Below are 16,939 nucleotides of genomic sequence, written 5' to 3'. Positions count from 1 at the left end.
CAAACAAACCACCATCAATAATTCAAAACAAAAATCCCCCAGGATGGAACAGTTTTCCCTTGGGACTTCACTGCTACAAGGCACAGGGCACGAGACCCGGTTTCATGTAGGCACTCTACTAAGGAAACATTGCCTGGAAGTCATCCAGGTCTCCCGTGGCTTTGTCTTTTCTTCTCTCTCTAACCAGCCATCAGCATGAATGTGTTCCTTCTGGCCTCTTGCTGTGAAACTCATAAGGCTAGTATTGATCTGCTTCGATGGAATTGCATGGTTGGGTTGGACTTTCTTAAGCGTGTTGTTTCCCTCCTGTTCAGCATAGATGCCTTTGTACTCCCACCACAAATTCAAGGAGTAAGCTGAAGAGCAACATTTGAATCCTGAGAGTTGTCAATGTATTTACTGCGTTAGAAATGAGGTCTTCTTGGTACTGAAAGAAAATGAAAAGAGAAAATGCTTGTTTTCCAATAACTAAATTCCTGCTTATAAATTTACAATATGTTTTTGTCATTATTTTCTAATAATAACTCATTTGTTTTCTATATTGTCTGTGATAACGACTTAGTTAATTTAAGAAAATTCCACATATATATTAATGGAAAAAATGGAAACATGGGAAGCATAGCAAATTATTTGCCTATAAGTCACATTACCACTGTGAGACATATTTGAGGAGTTCTAAACACTTAGGAAAGCAGATATTTAACTCCCAAAAGCTTCTCTTCAGCCATCCTCTTTCACCTTTCTGCCTTTCTCTAGCTAGTACATATGAGATTGAAATGAATTGAAAACTTATGCTCACTTTCAAATGCACATTACTTCACAAGGAGTACTGAGACACATTAAGTACTTTGGCAGGTTTCCAGAGTCCCTTTTTTTCTGTTACTTAGCAACAAACAAAACTTTTGGGGAGGCTATTGGTTTTTTGGGCTTGGTTTTGCTGGAATTTATTTTTTTAAAGGAGTTTGTGCATGATTGTCTACCATTCTCTAGATCAACCACATTGTATGTTTCTCATCTAGTGCCCCTTTTTGGATGAATAAAGGTAAATATTGTTTGGTTACACTACTATCATCTATATTTATCTATGCTTTCAAACAAACATTCCTACAAACACACCCAGAGGGCACACACAGATGGGCCAAACATCTTCATTTTTGTTTGTGTTGCTTTGTTCATCCTTCAGGTCTCCTGTAATGGCTGGAGGTCTATTTGCCGTTAACCGGAAATGGTTTTGGGAGCTGGGAGGCTATGATCCAGGATTAGAAATATGGGGAGGAGAGCAGTATGAAATCTCCTTTAAGGTAAGTCATCAAGCCACTTTATAGAATACTTCCTGGCTGGTGTTATCACAATGTTTTCATTCATCTGCACTTCTATCTTTTTTAACTAAAATTAATTTAATACAATACTTCTTTTCATTAGGAATTTCCACAGTGCCATAAGCAAATGCTCCAGAAGCCATACAGAAATCACACTGAGTTCAGCTCCCTCTGAAAACATGGTAGTTTACTACTGTCAAATAATGAAGTTCCACCTTTTCCCTTTCATCAAGCCTTCTCCACTTACCTTCACTCAGATGCTGTGTTTGTGCTCAAGTGTTTGTGCTCAGTTCAACAAGCCAACAGAGAACTAACCCAGCAAAACATAAAATGGAATAATTTTTCTGTCCAGATCAACAAGTTTAATCATCTCTGGGGATAGACTGGAGTCAGCTCAAGAAAATGGGTGGAAATAGAGAAAGTCTTAGGAAGCAAGACTCCTTTCAATAGCAGTGGATCACTAGAGGAGCTCAGCTGCCATGAGCTGTTGTCTGCAAGCCAGCTGTTCCAAAGCAGTCTTTTTAAAATTGCATTTACATTATTGTAATGGCATATGGGGAGTTTTCAAATGCTTAGGTTATGTTCAACCAGCCATGTTATAGTATACCCTCGTACCCTGTATGTGGACATGTGTATTGAAATCAATAAGTTGACATTTACATGTAGAGCTGAAAGACTTGTTACTTTCTACATGTAAGACAAGCGTTTTTATTAGTTTGCTGAGGACTAACATGTCTAATTTTGAAAACTGAGTTTATTTTCCAGTATACTCAAGGACATAAAAATTTTACCTCGTGGTCTCTACATGCAAAGTTTTACAAGGGCTTGATAGAATTTCATGACTTAGATGATTTGAGTCAAACATATTTGGATAAATCTTGGAACTGAAATTGCAATACAAATTTAGCTTCAGGATCTTTCCAGCCTACTTCCAAACTCTGTCAGTGTAAAGCTCTTTAAATAAATATAGCATGTCAGCCATGAATAATATCAGATATATTGCAGCTGAGTTTCAGCTGCAATTAAAACAATGCTGAGGCCATTCTGTTGAATGAAATGTACAGTGTCACCCAGCACTGGTTTTCCAGGCTGTCTTTACAGGAGTTCCAAGAACTGCAAAATGTTTTGCATTAAATAGCTTACTCTTGTGTTTCTCCAAATCATTTTTATACCTCGGCAAAACAAAACAGGAATGCAGGGGAAAGTCAATAGCTAGAATATGTTTAGAATAGATTGATTTCCCTTCCATCCATTTAGATTTCAGAGGCAAATATAAGTAGTTACTTGTAGCTGTCACAGTGGACTCCAACAGGTCACCCATTATTTTATTATCCTATTTGAAATATTCCTTTTATTCAGCATCGCAAAGAACATACTTGTTCTCTCCAGACTTTGTATAGAAACCAACTGGAAATTGAGGTATCAGATTGTCCCAGTGTGTTTTGTTCAAGTGAAAGATGGGGTTTTTTGGAGGCAGCTGTGGCACACTGGGTCTCATTTCAGTCTTACCTCTGGATCTATCTCATTAGTTTATAATAACCTTAGACTCCTTGTCCTTTCTTACTAGTGTTAAAAGAAGAAAAAATAGTCTTTAGAAATTACTGCCAAATAGGAGTAAATTCCTGTTGGAAGAATTTAAGAGATATAAATTTAAAAAAAAATATTGCTGTTTGGTTTGGAACAACAGAAATCGGAAAAAATATCACAGAGGTGGAAGAGACAAACAGAAAGAGCTGAGGTTTATTATGTCAGAATCACCATTATCAGCTTGGGAAAGGTTTCTGCTTCAGCAGATTCTACTGTAGCTATAGATTCAGTTATCTTAAAACTTACTAAATGAGGGCAAGTTGGCCAGACAGTTCAATTTACCAGATCTGTTAAGAAAACATGGTAAGATAGTAGACTTGCAAATTGTTCCAAAGTCATTGAAAGTCAGTGAAAAAGCCAAACAACCAGACTGGTTCAGCTTCCTTAGTGTCACTTGAGTGAATCTAGAGATGACAATTTACTCTTTTTTTAGAGCATCCACATCTATGGCCTGTGGAAGTGCTGTCAGACAGGTGCTGTGTGTTGATGCCACATCTTTAATTTGCTTGGAAAATAATTATTTGGAATACTCTGGATGGTGACACGGTCACAAACTGCCTCAAAATATGACTTCATTAAATAGTTTTTTAGACTAAATTTCACTTAAGAAAGTGTTCGGGATTTTATTTTTTTGGCAACATTAGGATCTTTTTTTTTTTTCATTAAAAAGGTGTATGATGTCTTGCTGACAGTACTCTAAGGTGTGTGCTAGACTTTTAAAAGCTGGCAAAGTGCTGGAACTCACCTGATTAATAGCATCTGTTCACAATAATAAGGAAAGCCATTTTTTGGGAAATCCTAGACTTAAATCTGTTAGACAGGCACAGTTTATGTAGTAACCAGCACAACACAGTAGCAAAACTTACTAATGTCCTGTGTTTCCTGAAGACCCTTATGGTTGACCTTGGCTATTTGCCAGGTGCCCAGCAAAGCTGCTCTAATAACCCTTCCTCATGTAAGTAAGGGAAAGGAAATACAACAATAGGCTCATGGATCAAGATAAGGAGAGGGAGAGATCACTCACCAGTTAGCATCATGGGCAAAGCTGACTGACCTGGGGAAAAAATATTTTATTACCATTCAAATCAGAGTAGGGCAATGAGAAATAAATTCAAAGTTTAAAACACTTTCCCCCACCCTTCCCTTCTTCTCAACTTCACTCCCTATTTTCTCCTCCTCCTCACTCGCAGGGGAACAGGAAATGGGGACTACGGTCAGTTCCTCATGTGTTGTCTCTGCTGCTCCTTCCTCCTCAGGGACAGGACACCTCACACTCTTCACCTGCTCCAGCATGAGGTCCTCCAGGGGCAGCAGGTCCTCTGTGATCTCTGCTCCACCATGAACCCAGTGCAATCCTTTGCACTAGACATTCCTTAGGCATCGTAAATCATACCTTAACAAAAATGCTAATGGTGATTCCCTAGCCTCTTGAAGGTAGTCATCTGTATCTACAGTTGTTTTATCCTTATCCATGCCAATACATTTTCCAAATTCTCTTCATCCTTGTTTTCCACAACACACCTCCAAGTTCATTAATCACTTTCATTATCATCATAATCACTATTAATTCCCTCCACAGCTGTCAGTCTTGGTTGGAGATAAGGAATGAAAGAGCATTACCACTTGTTAGTGCAGTTGTAATCTATATGAAGGACTGACAAATGTGGAATATTGCCAGTTTTCTCAGAATTTTAGAGGTGCTGGTGAGTATTGTTGAAATACCCACAGTCATCAGTTCCCAATTTACATGGTACATTTTTAATATTTCCTGACAGAAAATCCCACTGCACCTCTAGTAAATGGTTTTGCAATTTGCAGACCCATTGACTGTAGATTTGCAGTCAGCGATCCTATTTTTCAATTTTTTTTTTAATTTAGAGGAACATTCTCACTGTGTGTAACAGTTGACAGGAAAATTTTGTTCTTTCTCCTTTTCTACAACTGCCAAATCCATTCTTTTGGCTTATATTTCAAGACTGACTGAAAAATCCCATAAAAATTTTATATTCTTATTTTCTACTTCTTCAGCCCCACTGTTGTAATGCATTTCTCTTGTTTGTAGTCCATCCCTCTTGCACAATATGAAGAGCACCAAGTGTTGCCTTTGCATGAAATAGTTTATATTCCTCTTCCACCAGTTTACTGTTTGCATTTTCCCTTCATTTCAATGTCTCTCACTGTTGTCTTTCTTGGTACTGACTCTCTGCAGCAGTATATTTCTCAATTAGTTTTGAAGCTTAATCCAAAGTCCATTCAGTACCCTCTAAATCCTTTGCATAATTTTCTGTATGTTTATGTTCCTTTTCCCCAATGACACATCCTCCACTGCTCAAAAATCATGAGTCTCTTACTACAGTAATTATGACTGCAATGTAGCATATGGATTGGAATCTCAGTCTTGCATGCACAGTATTTACATTTTTCAGGTAGTTTCCAGGCTGGATCATTCATAAACCAGAGAGATAAGGTGGGGGAATCACAAGAGAAGGCAGAATTCAATTTAAAAGACAAAGAAGTAATGTGAAAAGAGAGTGATTCACTCAAAATCCCACAGGACCTGTAGAACTGAGCCAAAAAATACATCTGTGGCATCTAAACTCCAGTCAGGAACAAAGCCACATAACCACAGCTTAATTCCTTTTAAAGCTTGTGTTAATGCCTGCTTTTTGCTTTCAACCATCCCTATAAAATGTTTTGCAACATTCTGTTGGAAGGAGCCATATAAAGATAAATTGTGAGATAGTCTCTAGTTGACACATAAACTACTCTTTTGATCTTTCCAGGCTGGAATTGCATTATTTTGGTTTCATCTTTGTTTTTTTATATCTCAGCTGCAGACCAGATTCATTGCTTTTGTAAGAAGGAGATATTAACGATCCTGAGAGTTTCATTGTTTCTGATATAATTTTGCCAAATGTCCCACACCACCTGAGTTTCTTTCATGGTATACTGGAAGTCTGTAATACTTAACACAGAAGTCATTCTCCAATTTCTTGTATTTAGTGCATGTGACATAAAAATGCACATTTTAAAGGCAAAGTTACAAGAATTGATCTTCTCAGGAAAATATAAAAAATGCTTTTAATACCATTCTGAAGCTGAAAGATAAACAGGAACAGATGCTAAATGTCCTTCAAGGCAGCCCAAGATTCATTTCAATTACCCTGCATAGCATACCTCAGGTGCAGCACAGCATTTTCAGATTTTATATCTATCAAATATAAGCCTAACACAGTGTTATTTCCTCCCACTTGTTATTGCCTCAGCATATCTAACTGTGGTTTCATTTTTTTTTTAACTGTTATCCTACTGCTTTAGAGGAAATGCAATATATGTCTACTCCAGCTCTCATTGCCTCACTTTAAGTACTATTGGCCTATATACATATATATGTGTGTGTACAGATATAGATAGATTATATAGATATATATATAGATATAGATATAGATATAGATATAGATGATATAGATATAGATATAGATTATATAGATATAGATTATATAGATATAGATTATATAGATATAGATATAGATATGTATATACTTAATTTCTGCTTCTTGTCTTTTAAATTTTTGCTGGGGCTGACCTTTGAGTCACACTGCTATGCTGTATATTCTTCAAAGGCTAAGAAGCCTTGATTAAGCACAGTAATAATTTGTCTAGCCTTTGAAATGACACCTCCATTTAAAAAACAAGAACAAATAGTTAACATAGGTCTGCACTTTCACTGGAGCACTGGGTTGTTTGAAGACAACCACAGAGAGCAAATTCCCACTTAAAAAAAGTACAAATGATGTAACATACAAAGGAAATATTGTTAGAAAAGTAAATAGCATTATTTTAATACTCTTGCTTTTATCATATTTTACTATGCTTATGCACATTTTCCAATGAACTAGCTGTCATGAGACGAAACAGGTGAGGATTTCAAGGTTTATTTAAGAGGTAGATTTTACAAAATGGGGTTTTTTTAAAGAAAATTATCTTCATGTCCTCATGGCATGACTTCATGCAAGATTTCTCTGGGTGGTAGTAAGCTATTTTGGGATGGGGACTCCATTCCCAATCCATCAGTAAACTTCCTCCCTAAGAAGGGTCGTGCTTACTAGGACAGTAAATGATATGTCCAGAGGCACCTATCCAGAGCTCCTATGCCTTAGTCAATTCTGTGATGGCAGGCAGTAAGCAGCAGCTTTTGGAGTAGCTCTCCCAACTGCACATCGTGTCCATGGAATTGAAGGACAAAGCCCCACTATCACTGGTTTCAAGCTTTCCTTAGACATTTACATTAGTGTACTTAGATTTGCTCTGTAATGAGATTAGATCCTCAAACATTTCATTATCAGGTCTCAGTTGGATGCTGTGGCTAATTGTTAAGGGACTGTAAGGGCTGATACACAAATGATCCATAAGAAGCAGATACCTAAATCACTTTGTAATTCAAGCCTTCATTCTAACCCTGGTTTTCACCATTCACATATGAAGAGCACAGTCAGGGGCTGAATTCCAGGACCAGGCAGATATACCCACTATAACACAAACAGGCAAGCCCAATGAAAGTGGCCAAATATAAACTCCCTTCCAACCCAAACTATCCTATTCCTATTCCTATTCCTATTCCTATTCCTATTCATTTAATTATATTTTAGAATTTTCTTTTGAACATACTCTGCTTTTGCACAGTGAGATTCTGGGTGGGAGAGCCTGCCACTTTACCATATCCCAGTTATCAGCATGCCAAGAAGGCCACCATGGCTGTAGGAGGGGTCAGCACAGAATTATGTGGGTTTTTCACATACACATTAGTTAAAATGTGCTTTTTTGCCTCATTTGTTTCCGGGAATCATTCTTTCACTTGTTTTCTGTCTTCTTTCCAGGTGTGGATGTGTGGAGGTGGCATGTATGATGTTCCATGCTCTCGAGTTGGACATATCTACAGAAAGTACGTCCCGTATAAAGTCCCTTCTGGAACCAGCCTTGCACGGGTGAGTAACTGGGTCTTGCTGTTTTTCATTTTCATTCATTATCAGTCTCTTCATTCCTTGTGAACCAGTTTCCAGTAAACTATGAAAATGGAAAATTAATGTTTCTTTATTTTTCTGAAATGAGATGTGCAATTACAGCAGTTATCCTGCCTTTCAGAGATAAGATTGCCAAGAATAAAATGGAAGCTTAAAATTACAGGGTTGGACGTCTCGGCACAGAAGCACGTTTCATGCTGATTCAAAAGAGCCTAGGAATAACCTAAGGCTTGTGGTTCTCAAATTGCACAGTGTTGTCAGTCACAGTCTTTGTAAGCAGGACCAATTTGAATGCACATTTTTTTATCAGTCAGCAGAACTGGCAGAATCTCATGGAAGGGATGTTTTCTGAGGCAAAGGGACTGAGTAACAATTATTTGAGCGACTGTCTGATTATTGTGTAAAATCTGGTTGTGGAATACAGCCAGCTTGGAGCTGTGAAAGTGAGAAATTACAAGACCTCTAGACATTTCTCAAAGACTACTGAACACATTTATGTCCATGAGGGGCTTTTTGCTCAAGAGAAAATGTTCTGTAACTTTCTGGAGATGTTCACATGATGTCAAAAGCTAGGAGATGAAGGGCACAGATATAAGCTTCCAGGAAGATACTGGTATTTATTCATGCTTGAGTTTAATCTTTTCTGGTTTAGAGGAATTTTTTAAATAATAAAATGGCATTAATATTAAAGTCTGCATATTGCCATAGGGTAATATTTTATGAATCATCGTTTTTTCTTAATAATGAAAATGTGGTATGAATAAAAGAATGAATTTCTTGCTTTAAGGGGGAGATATTCTCGGTTTCAGCACTGCAGGACCAGGCCTGCTGTACTAACTGCAGCAGAAAAAGGAGGCTGCCTGTGCTGCCTGCCTGACAGCTGGCTAGACAGAAAGAAGAATTTGCATTAACAGGGCATCAGTGTAGACACTGTGACACACAATTCAGTAATGGAATTAGCGGTGGCAGCAAAAACTGTATTGACTAAATAGTGAGATTAATATCTTCCCCAAGTGTAGCTCTGTGTCTTGTCAGAATTGCCCCATCCAGATTTTTGGACTGCCTGAAAGAAACTGCTTCATTAATGATATTCCCTGCAAAAAAGTCACACACAACTGGAAATAAGAAATTCAAACCTCAGTCTCTGTTTTCTTCTGTTACAGCACATAGTATCTCATTAGAGAATATGCTGTCTCATGCACTCGTGTAGGAGCAAAATACAGTAATTTCTATTTGTGCTACTGGCATCTTGCACAGTTCTGCACTTAACTGGCTTTCATGGTGGCACTGTGATGGCTACAACCATCAGGTAGCCACAGCCTGCAGCCTCCTTGTACTATTTATTTTAGCTTGATTGCAAGAAATAATTTATTTAATATTACTGAAAAAACATATCCAGTTATAAATTGGATATCTCTGCCCATGCACAGACTGATTATTTTATAACTTGTGGGAAAATATCTAGTGGTGGGTCTTATCCTTCCATTCAAAAATGGATAGTTCTTTCTGTGTTGTGTCAGTCCAAAACAAGATGCTTAGGTAACTTTGTGACATACAGTTATCACTAAAAGAAACTTTGAATTGTCAGATTCACAGCTTCTTTCCAGTACAGTATCCTTTGCATTGCATCAAGGCTAACAAGAGCACTAGAGCATCTGTATGTTTTGGTGTTTTGGGCTATTTCAATAACTAGGCAAGAAATATTGGTCCTTGACCCATTATATTGTATGTAATATTAAGTCTGAAAATACTCTCTTTCACTCATCTTTGCCAGAAAAAGAAAATCAAGGACAGATTAATCTTCAGCATGTCAGCCCCAAATGGAGCTGTTAGCCAAAATAATATTAGGCAACTATCCACAGGAGTGGCCTGGATATTTCAGCTGTCTTTGCTTTATCCTCCAAATGTTATATTATCCAAAGATCATAATCTATGCCTTATGAGTTTTTTATTAAAAACTTCCTTCTAGTTCAAATATATAATGAGTAACACTCACAAGAATATCTGGAAATATTATCCCCACTGCCAAAAGCAGTAGTTTTCAGTACTAAGTAGTTTCCACAAAGGTTTTTACTAAATCCTTTTCCACCTTCTGCTGTTTGAAGGAGCATGCCAGAGATGCATTTCAGAAAGGAATGAGCCCTAGAAAGCCCAGCTCTTGATTTTATAAATGATTGCAAGAGACCTTTGTTAATCAAGGGAGAATTTCCCCTTGTGCAGATAATGCATAAAAGGCTGACAGATTTTCCCATCCTCTTCCTCAGCACAAGGGAAATGGGGACTGGAATTAGGAAGAGAACAGAGCTTCCAGACAAATGCAGGCATAGCCCAAATCATGTCATGGATTTCCTTTCAAGCTGTTTCAGCTTATATTTACCATTAAAACATAACCTTTAAAGTGAGCATTTTACCTTCCCTTGGGATTCACCTCTCTTTATCTTTTAGCAGCGAGTTTCAATACACAGTTTCAGCCAGCTATGTAACACTTGACCAAGCTCAGTATCTGTTTAGAGAGCATGAGAACCACATATGCTTTAATAAATCAGAGACCTGTCAGAAGTTTTGTTGCACCTCCCCATCACTAAATAATCATTACTATACCACACATAATAGTATGTATCATGACATCCATTTTCTATCTTCCCTGTCACTCAAGATTGGGGAAGCTTATGCATATTGAAAAGCATACACATATAAAACAGTAATATTGTTTGGTGGTGCAAGCAAAATTAAAGAAAGCCATAAACATGCATAGCAGATTTATATCAATAGGCATGCAGATGTCAACACTGATTCCACTTTATAACCTGGAAGCATCACATAATTATTCATTCATTCCAAAACTGTCAAACTGCACAAAACTGCAGTAAATAACTTATTTTGCCTGTTTGTTTTAGGTGAGGCATGTTTAGAAAGCAAACCCCCACATCCTAAAAACTGCTGAATTGTTTTCCTGGATTATTTCAGTTGCTTTTTGTATTTCTGATTGTTGCTTCCCTTTTAACAATTTTAGCTAAACCATTTACTTTTATCCGTTACTATGAAGCTGGACTTCAGAATATTCTTTGCATTTTCTTTTAGGTGTATCTCAATTAATTATTTATATTCTTTGGTTTTGTATTTGCTTTTTGGGTGGTTTTTTTTTTTTCCTATTTGTACTTCTATAAAAGCTGTAAGAAATATATCAATAAAATTTCACTGTTCTATAGGATATGCATAGATAAACTATGTTTCCAAATATATCTACAGAATTTCTTTTTCCTGCAGGTATTTTACACAGCATTTTAGGATTAACCACAGAACATTAGCACATTAGGGCTTTTTCAAGGGAGGGGCAATCCCACTGAAATTCAAATTGGATGCTAACCCAGCAGGGTGGTGAATCCTAACCTTAAACTGAATTCCTCCCTGACTGCCAGGACAAGGGATCCCACAGCACAGTGATCATCTGGCACATCAGGCACAAGCACATTGACATTTCTCTCATTACATGCTGTCACTGAATTGGAACTTGCACAAGTTTGGGTTTAGGAATTCAGCAGGTAAAAGTGGGCTCAGATTCCCACCTGAGCCATTGACTCAGCCTTTTTGTGTGGCTTCAAAAGGGATCTTCAAAGAAAATTATTGTAACTGTATCATCTGGTGCTCTGGCCACGCTTGCAATTTTGTCAGAGCTTCCTTTAATATGACTGTTTTGGTCTATTTTTTCCATCTGCAAACAATATTTGGGAATTTCTTCAAGTGGTCCATGAACATTTTATATTCTTTTTCCAGGCAGATTAAAGAATCAGGACAATCAGTTTGGTAATGGCTACATTTTCTCATGACCAGAGTGTGCATGGATAGATGTGGCATGCTGTTCAGGGAACACTGCTGGCACTTTTGCAATCACCTCTGTAGTACAAAAGACTGTAGCAAAAAGTCAGTTATGATTCAGTAACCACAGTAAGCAGGTACAACATCAGCTTAGAACAGGCACGTTATTAAGGAATCAAGCAAGAATCACCTTCTTAGAACAGCACTGCTATAATACATGATAACTATGATTATTACACAATACAGCTGTTAAGTTTCCATTGTAACATTTTTCATTAAGCTATTTATAAATTTATTATTAAAATTAATTAAACTAATACCTCAGAGTACTTACCAAAGAAAATATTTAAATTATTATCCTTGACTTTGACAAGGCTTTTGACATTGTCTCACATAATATCTTCATAGGCAACTCAAGGGGATGGGTGAATAGAGGGCTGGCTCTGTGAGGAAGAATCCAGAGGGTTGTAATCAGTGGCACAGGGTCCAGTTGGAGGCCTGTCACTGGACCCAGTATTATTTAACTTATTTATTCATTCAAAATTGCTTGAATGAAGAGGCAGGTGTGCCTCCTCAGCAAGTTGACTGATGACACAAAGCTGGGAGGAGAGGCCGATACCCCAGAGTGCTGTGCAGTCCTTCAGAGGGACCTTGGCAGGTTGGAGAGATGGGCAGAGAGAAACCAGCTGAAATTCAGCAAAGGCAAATGCAGGGTCCTGCACCTGGGAAAGAATAAACTCATGCACCAGCACAGGCTGGGGTTGATCCGCTGGAAAGCAGCTCTGCGGAGAAGGACCTGGGGATCCTGGTGGACACCAAGCTGTCCATGAGCCAGCAGTGTGACCGTGTGGCCAAGAGGCCAGCGGTGTCCTGGGGTGCATTAGGAAGAGCATTGCAGCAGGGCAACAGAGGTGATCCTGCACCTTAACTCTGGTGAGTCCTCAAGTGGACTGCTGTGTCCAGTTCTGGGCTCCTCAAGACAAGAGAGACATGGAGCTTCTGGAGAGGGCAATAAAGATAATTAAGGAATTGGAGATCTCTCTTACAAGGAAAGGCTGAGAGAGCTGGGCCTATTCAGTCTTGAGAAGTCACAACTGAGAGGGGACCTCATCAATGTCTGTCAGTATCTGATGGGAGGGTGCCAAGAGGATGGAGCCAGGCTCTGCTCAGTGGGCAGAAGTTGATGCACAAGAAGTTCCAACTGAACACAAGGAAGAACTTCTTTAATGTGTGGGTAACTGAGCACCAGAACAGATTGTCCAGGAAGATTGTGGAGTCTCCCTCACTGGAGATGTTCAAGAACAGTCTGGACACAATCCTGTGCCATGTGCTATGGGATGACCCTGCTTCAGCAGGGAGGCTGGACCAGATGACCCCCCGTGGTCCCTTCCAGCATTACCCATTCTGTGATTCTTTGATCTTCTCATCCTTGAATAAAAAAAAAAAAAGGCAAAGTAATTTTTTTTTTTTTTTGCTTTTTATGTTTTCTCCAATCTCAGTCCCCTCACAGCTACAGAGCTGGGAGCAGGCATCATCCTCGCTAGAACTAGAAACATCCCTGCTCCCAAACTCTGCAGGTTGGCCTTATAAGAGGTTTAGATTTTCCAGTGCATGGATCTTAAATTATTATTTCTGTGTACCTGGTGGAGATGCAAACTTTTATAGAGAGAACAAAATCCTGTTTGTGTTCAGATGACATCTGTGGAATTTCAGTTCTAGGTATTTGCAGACTACTGGTTGAAAATAAACAGGGTCTTGCCTCTCTGCCAGCTGTGCTAACTCATAGAAGATTTATTTGTATACCACATGAGCTTTGTCACCTAGTTAGAATACTGTCTTCCATGAAGATGCCTTTCTTTTATGCCTGCAGACATCTCTTTATTTGGTTGGGTTTTGCTGGTTCTTGGAGTTTTTTACATAAGTATTTCTGATATGAAACCCAGTTAAGTTTTAAACACAGTTATGTGTAAAGAACCAAAATAAGATACCCAAGAAGGGGAAATACTGGTGAACAGTAGCACTGTGTAAATTAAAAGGGAGTTAGGGGAGAAAGGGAAAGGTATGAAACCCGCCCCCCCACTGAAGTTTAACTGATGTGAGCTTAACATCACAAGACTGTGGTTAGTGTCCAGGAAATGTTTTATTGTTTTTCTGTAAATTTCTGTAGAAATTTACAGAAATTATAAACTTTGTGTTCTGACACTGATGGAAGGATCTTTGCACAAAACTGAGGGTATAGTTTTTCTCTTTGTGAGTGCTCTGGAGTTTTATACCCTGCTGCTTCTGGTATATTGATCCATACTTGTTGGATGAGCTCCTCCAGTTATTTTGTTCTCTTCTCTGTAATGATTCATTGTAACATTATGCTACTCATATTCCAGAGGAACACAGAGTTATCTTGACTGGATAGATCCCAGTGCACTTTTTAAATACATTTTGTGTAAAACAAACTGTACATCATATGATTTCCAGACAAATTAAATACAGCTGCTTTTAGAGGTAAACCAGGCACTTATTTTGAATTAGCAACAATACTGTGCTTCTCGAAACAAAAATAGAAAAAATTAAATTGGTAGGTGAAGTGAAAATAGTACCACTAGAGTTTTATTAGGAAGAAAGATTAATATGTCAGTTGTTGCTGAGATTGCTGTGCTATTCTTGGCAAGTAAACAGTAATGTTCCCTCTTAGATTTCACAACCAAAATACAGTTGGACCTCAGACATGCTGTGGTGATTCGTATTTGATTGGCATAACTGAAAGTGATTTTGATGTCCTGTCTCATATGACAAATACCAGCTGGTGACATCCAGCTTCCTGGAAAATGTTCAGATTAAATGCAGGACAATAGGATCTCATTACAGGTTTCAGATGTTCCAGTAGTAGTTTAATATTGACAAAGATAAAGTCTATTGATTGAGATCAGGGTCAGTTTCATGTGGTGAGCGAGACACAAAAGCAGAAAAAAAACAGGTTACACAGGTGAAATGAAATAAACAATAGAACCATTGTGCTCCTTTGTGACACCTGATAAAAATCTTTAGAACTTCTGGAGAAACTAAGAACAGGAATTACAGTCTTATATTAGTTCAGCTGCTGCATCTAAAATGTTAGTTGGAAAAGATGCACCTAGAGGATGGAGGTGAACAGCCTGCTGGCTTGCAGTTAGCTCAGGAGCTCTCTTAAGAGTGCTGTCATCTCAAGCCAGCACAACATCCACAGTGACAAAATGAGGAACTACCCCTCTCATATTAGGGACTAATCCAGTTAAACTTTGCTTAGAGCTAATATTTATGGACCTGTTCTTTGACATGTCCCTGTCTCACCCTGAAGTTCCATTCTTATGGGCAGTGTCTGCTTTCTTCTCACTGAGTAATATCATGTCTCTTGAAAATGACAGGTGATCTTACACACTTTAAAAAGGGACAGTCATTTTTGATCACAGAGATGTATCTACCCTACTCACTGAACAAAATGGCCCATGAAAAAATTTCTTTTTCCAAGTGCAGAAGTCCTCATTTGTCTCTCTCTTTCTCCGGTCAAGTTGATTTAAACTTTTTTTATTGAAGTCTGCTGTGCTGGCTTTGTCTGGGATAGAGGTAATTTTCTTGAGAGTACTTAGTATGGGGCTGTGTTTTGGATTAGTGTAGAAACTGTTATCAGTGTCGAGCTATTTTCCTTATTGCTCAGCAGGGCTTGCACTGGGTGAAGGCCTTTTCTGCTCCTCACACCACCACCCCACCCAGCAAGCAGGGTGAGGAGCTGGAAGGAGACACAGCTAGGATGGCTGATTCAAACTGACCACAGGGATATGCCAGACCATATGGCATCAGGCACAGTATATAAAGCTGAGGAAGAAGGAGGAAGGAGAGGTGTTTCGAATGTTGGTGTTTGTCCTCCCAAGTCACCATTAGGCATGAAGGAGCCCTGCTTTCCTGGAGCCGGCTGAACACCAGCCTTCCTGTGGGAAGAGGTGAATGGCTTTGCTTGTGTGCACAGTTTTTCCTTTCCCTGTTAAATTGTCCTTATCTCAACTCTCGAGTTCTCTCACTTCACTCTTCAGATTCTCTCTCCCACCTCTTTAAGGAGGACTGAGTAAGTGGCTGGCTGTGTGGTGCTTACTTGTCAGCTGAGGTTAAACCATGACATCCATGTATCAGTGACATTGTAACTTACTGTCTTGTAGACTATTGTTGAGTAAAAATACAAAGCAAAATTGCAGTCTTAAATGTGTAAGTTCAGCTAAACTTAAATAAAACTTGTCTAAATGTAAGCCCAGTGGTAAAGAATTTATTAGAGAGCAAAATTGTAACAGTGATTAAGATTTTATCAAGAACATGTAAATGAGCAACTGATGACAGCTGACGACTCAGTGTGGTTGCTGTCACTGTTGTATTCATTTCACAGTTTCTTTGTGACAGCTGTTACAACCTAACATATAGAAATATGCATCTACTGAAATACTGTTGGCCTTACTTATTCTTATACAGAAATTTTTCACTTAAAATTACAAAAGAGAGAACAAATTGTTATTGCTCTTCTTGGATAGGTCCTGAGAGCCTCCTCAGATGTCCACTTAGAGTCCCTATGACTGCTTTATTTTGTGTGTCAATTCATGTAACTGATTAATAATTAATTTATCTTCATTGAATTGTTTTTATTTATTTTTTTTCCTTTTTTTTTTCCTATTAAGAGTAACCAATCTGGACATCTGTAGCCTTGCAATGAATTTGTCAACCAAGCTAAGCTACGCCATTTACAGCTGTAGAAACATGTTGTCAAGCATTGGAACAGGCTGCCCGGGGAAGTGGTTGAGTCACCGTCCCTGGAGGTATTTAAAAGCCATATAGATGTGACACCTAGGGACATGGTTTAGTGGTGGACTTGGCAGTGCTGGGTTAACAGTTGGACTTGATAATCTTTGAGGTCCGTTTGAATCTAAATGATTCTATGATTCTAGTTTTCATTTTTTCTTTTCTACACCCATTTACATGAGATCTTCAGATTGAATCCAAGCAAGAGTGATCTACCAGAAAGATATGCCAGAACTGGTTCTTCCTATAGTGATATTTGATGCCACTTGAGAAACTGGCATTTAAATGAATTTTCTGTAGAAGATTACATAAATAGTAACAGGAGACAGAAATCAAGAAGATTCAAATCTAATTCCTGTTTTCTCTAAATTATTTGAAGATTAG

At 38.4% G+C, this 16,939-nt stretch overlaps 1 protein-coding gene across 2 annotated transcripts in view; it reads left to right on the top strand.

Moving 5' to 3' along the window:
* GALNTL6 (polypeptide N-acetylgalactosaminyltransferase like 6) overlaps positions 1–16,939 on the top strand; it is a 436,241-nt gene that overhangs the window by 387,408 nt on the left and 31,894 nt on the right. For both annotated transcript variants that reach the window (XM_021552775.3, XM_021552857.3), the window contains 2 exons: positions 1,184–1,301; positions 7,784–7,891. In XM_021552775.3, coding sequence (XP_021408450.2) covers positions 1,184–1,301; positions 7,784–7,891 — 226 coding nt within the window. The remainder of the gene's footprint in view (positions 1–1,183; positions 1,302–7,783; positions 7,892–16,939) is intronic.

Source organism: Lonchura striata, chromosome 4 (genome assembly GCF_046129695.1).
Source record: "Lonchura striata isolate bLonStr1 chromosome 4, bLonStr1.mat, whole genome shotgun sequence".
Lineage (NCBI taxonomy): Eukaryota > Metazoa > Chordata > Aves > Passeriformes > Estrildidae > Lonchura > Lonchura striata.
Note: the sequence above shows the minus strand (reverse complement) of the source record. Positions and strands in the feature narration are given on the sequence as shown.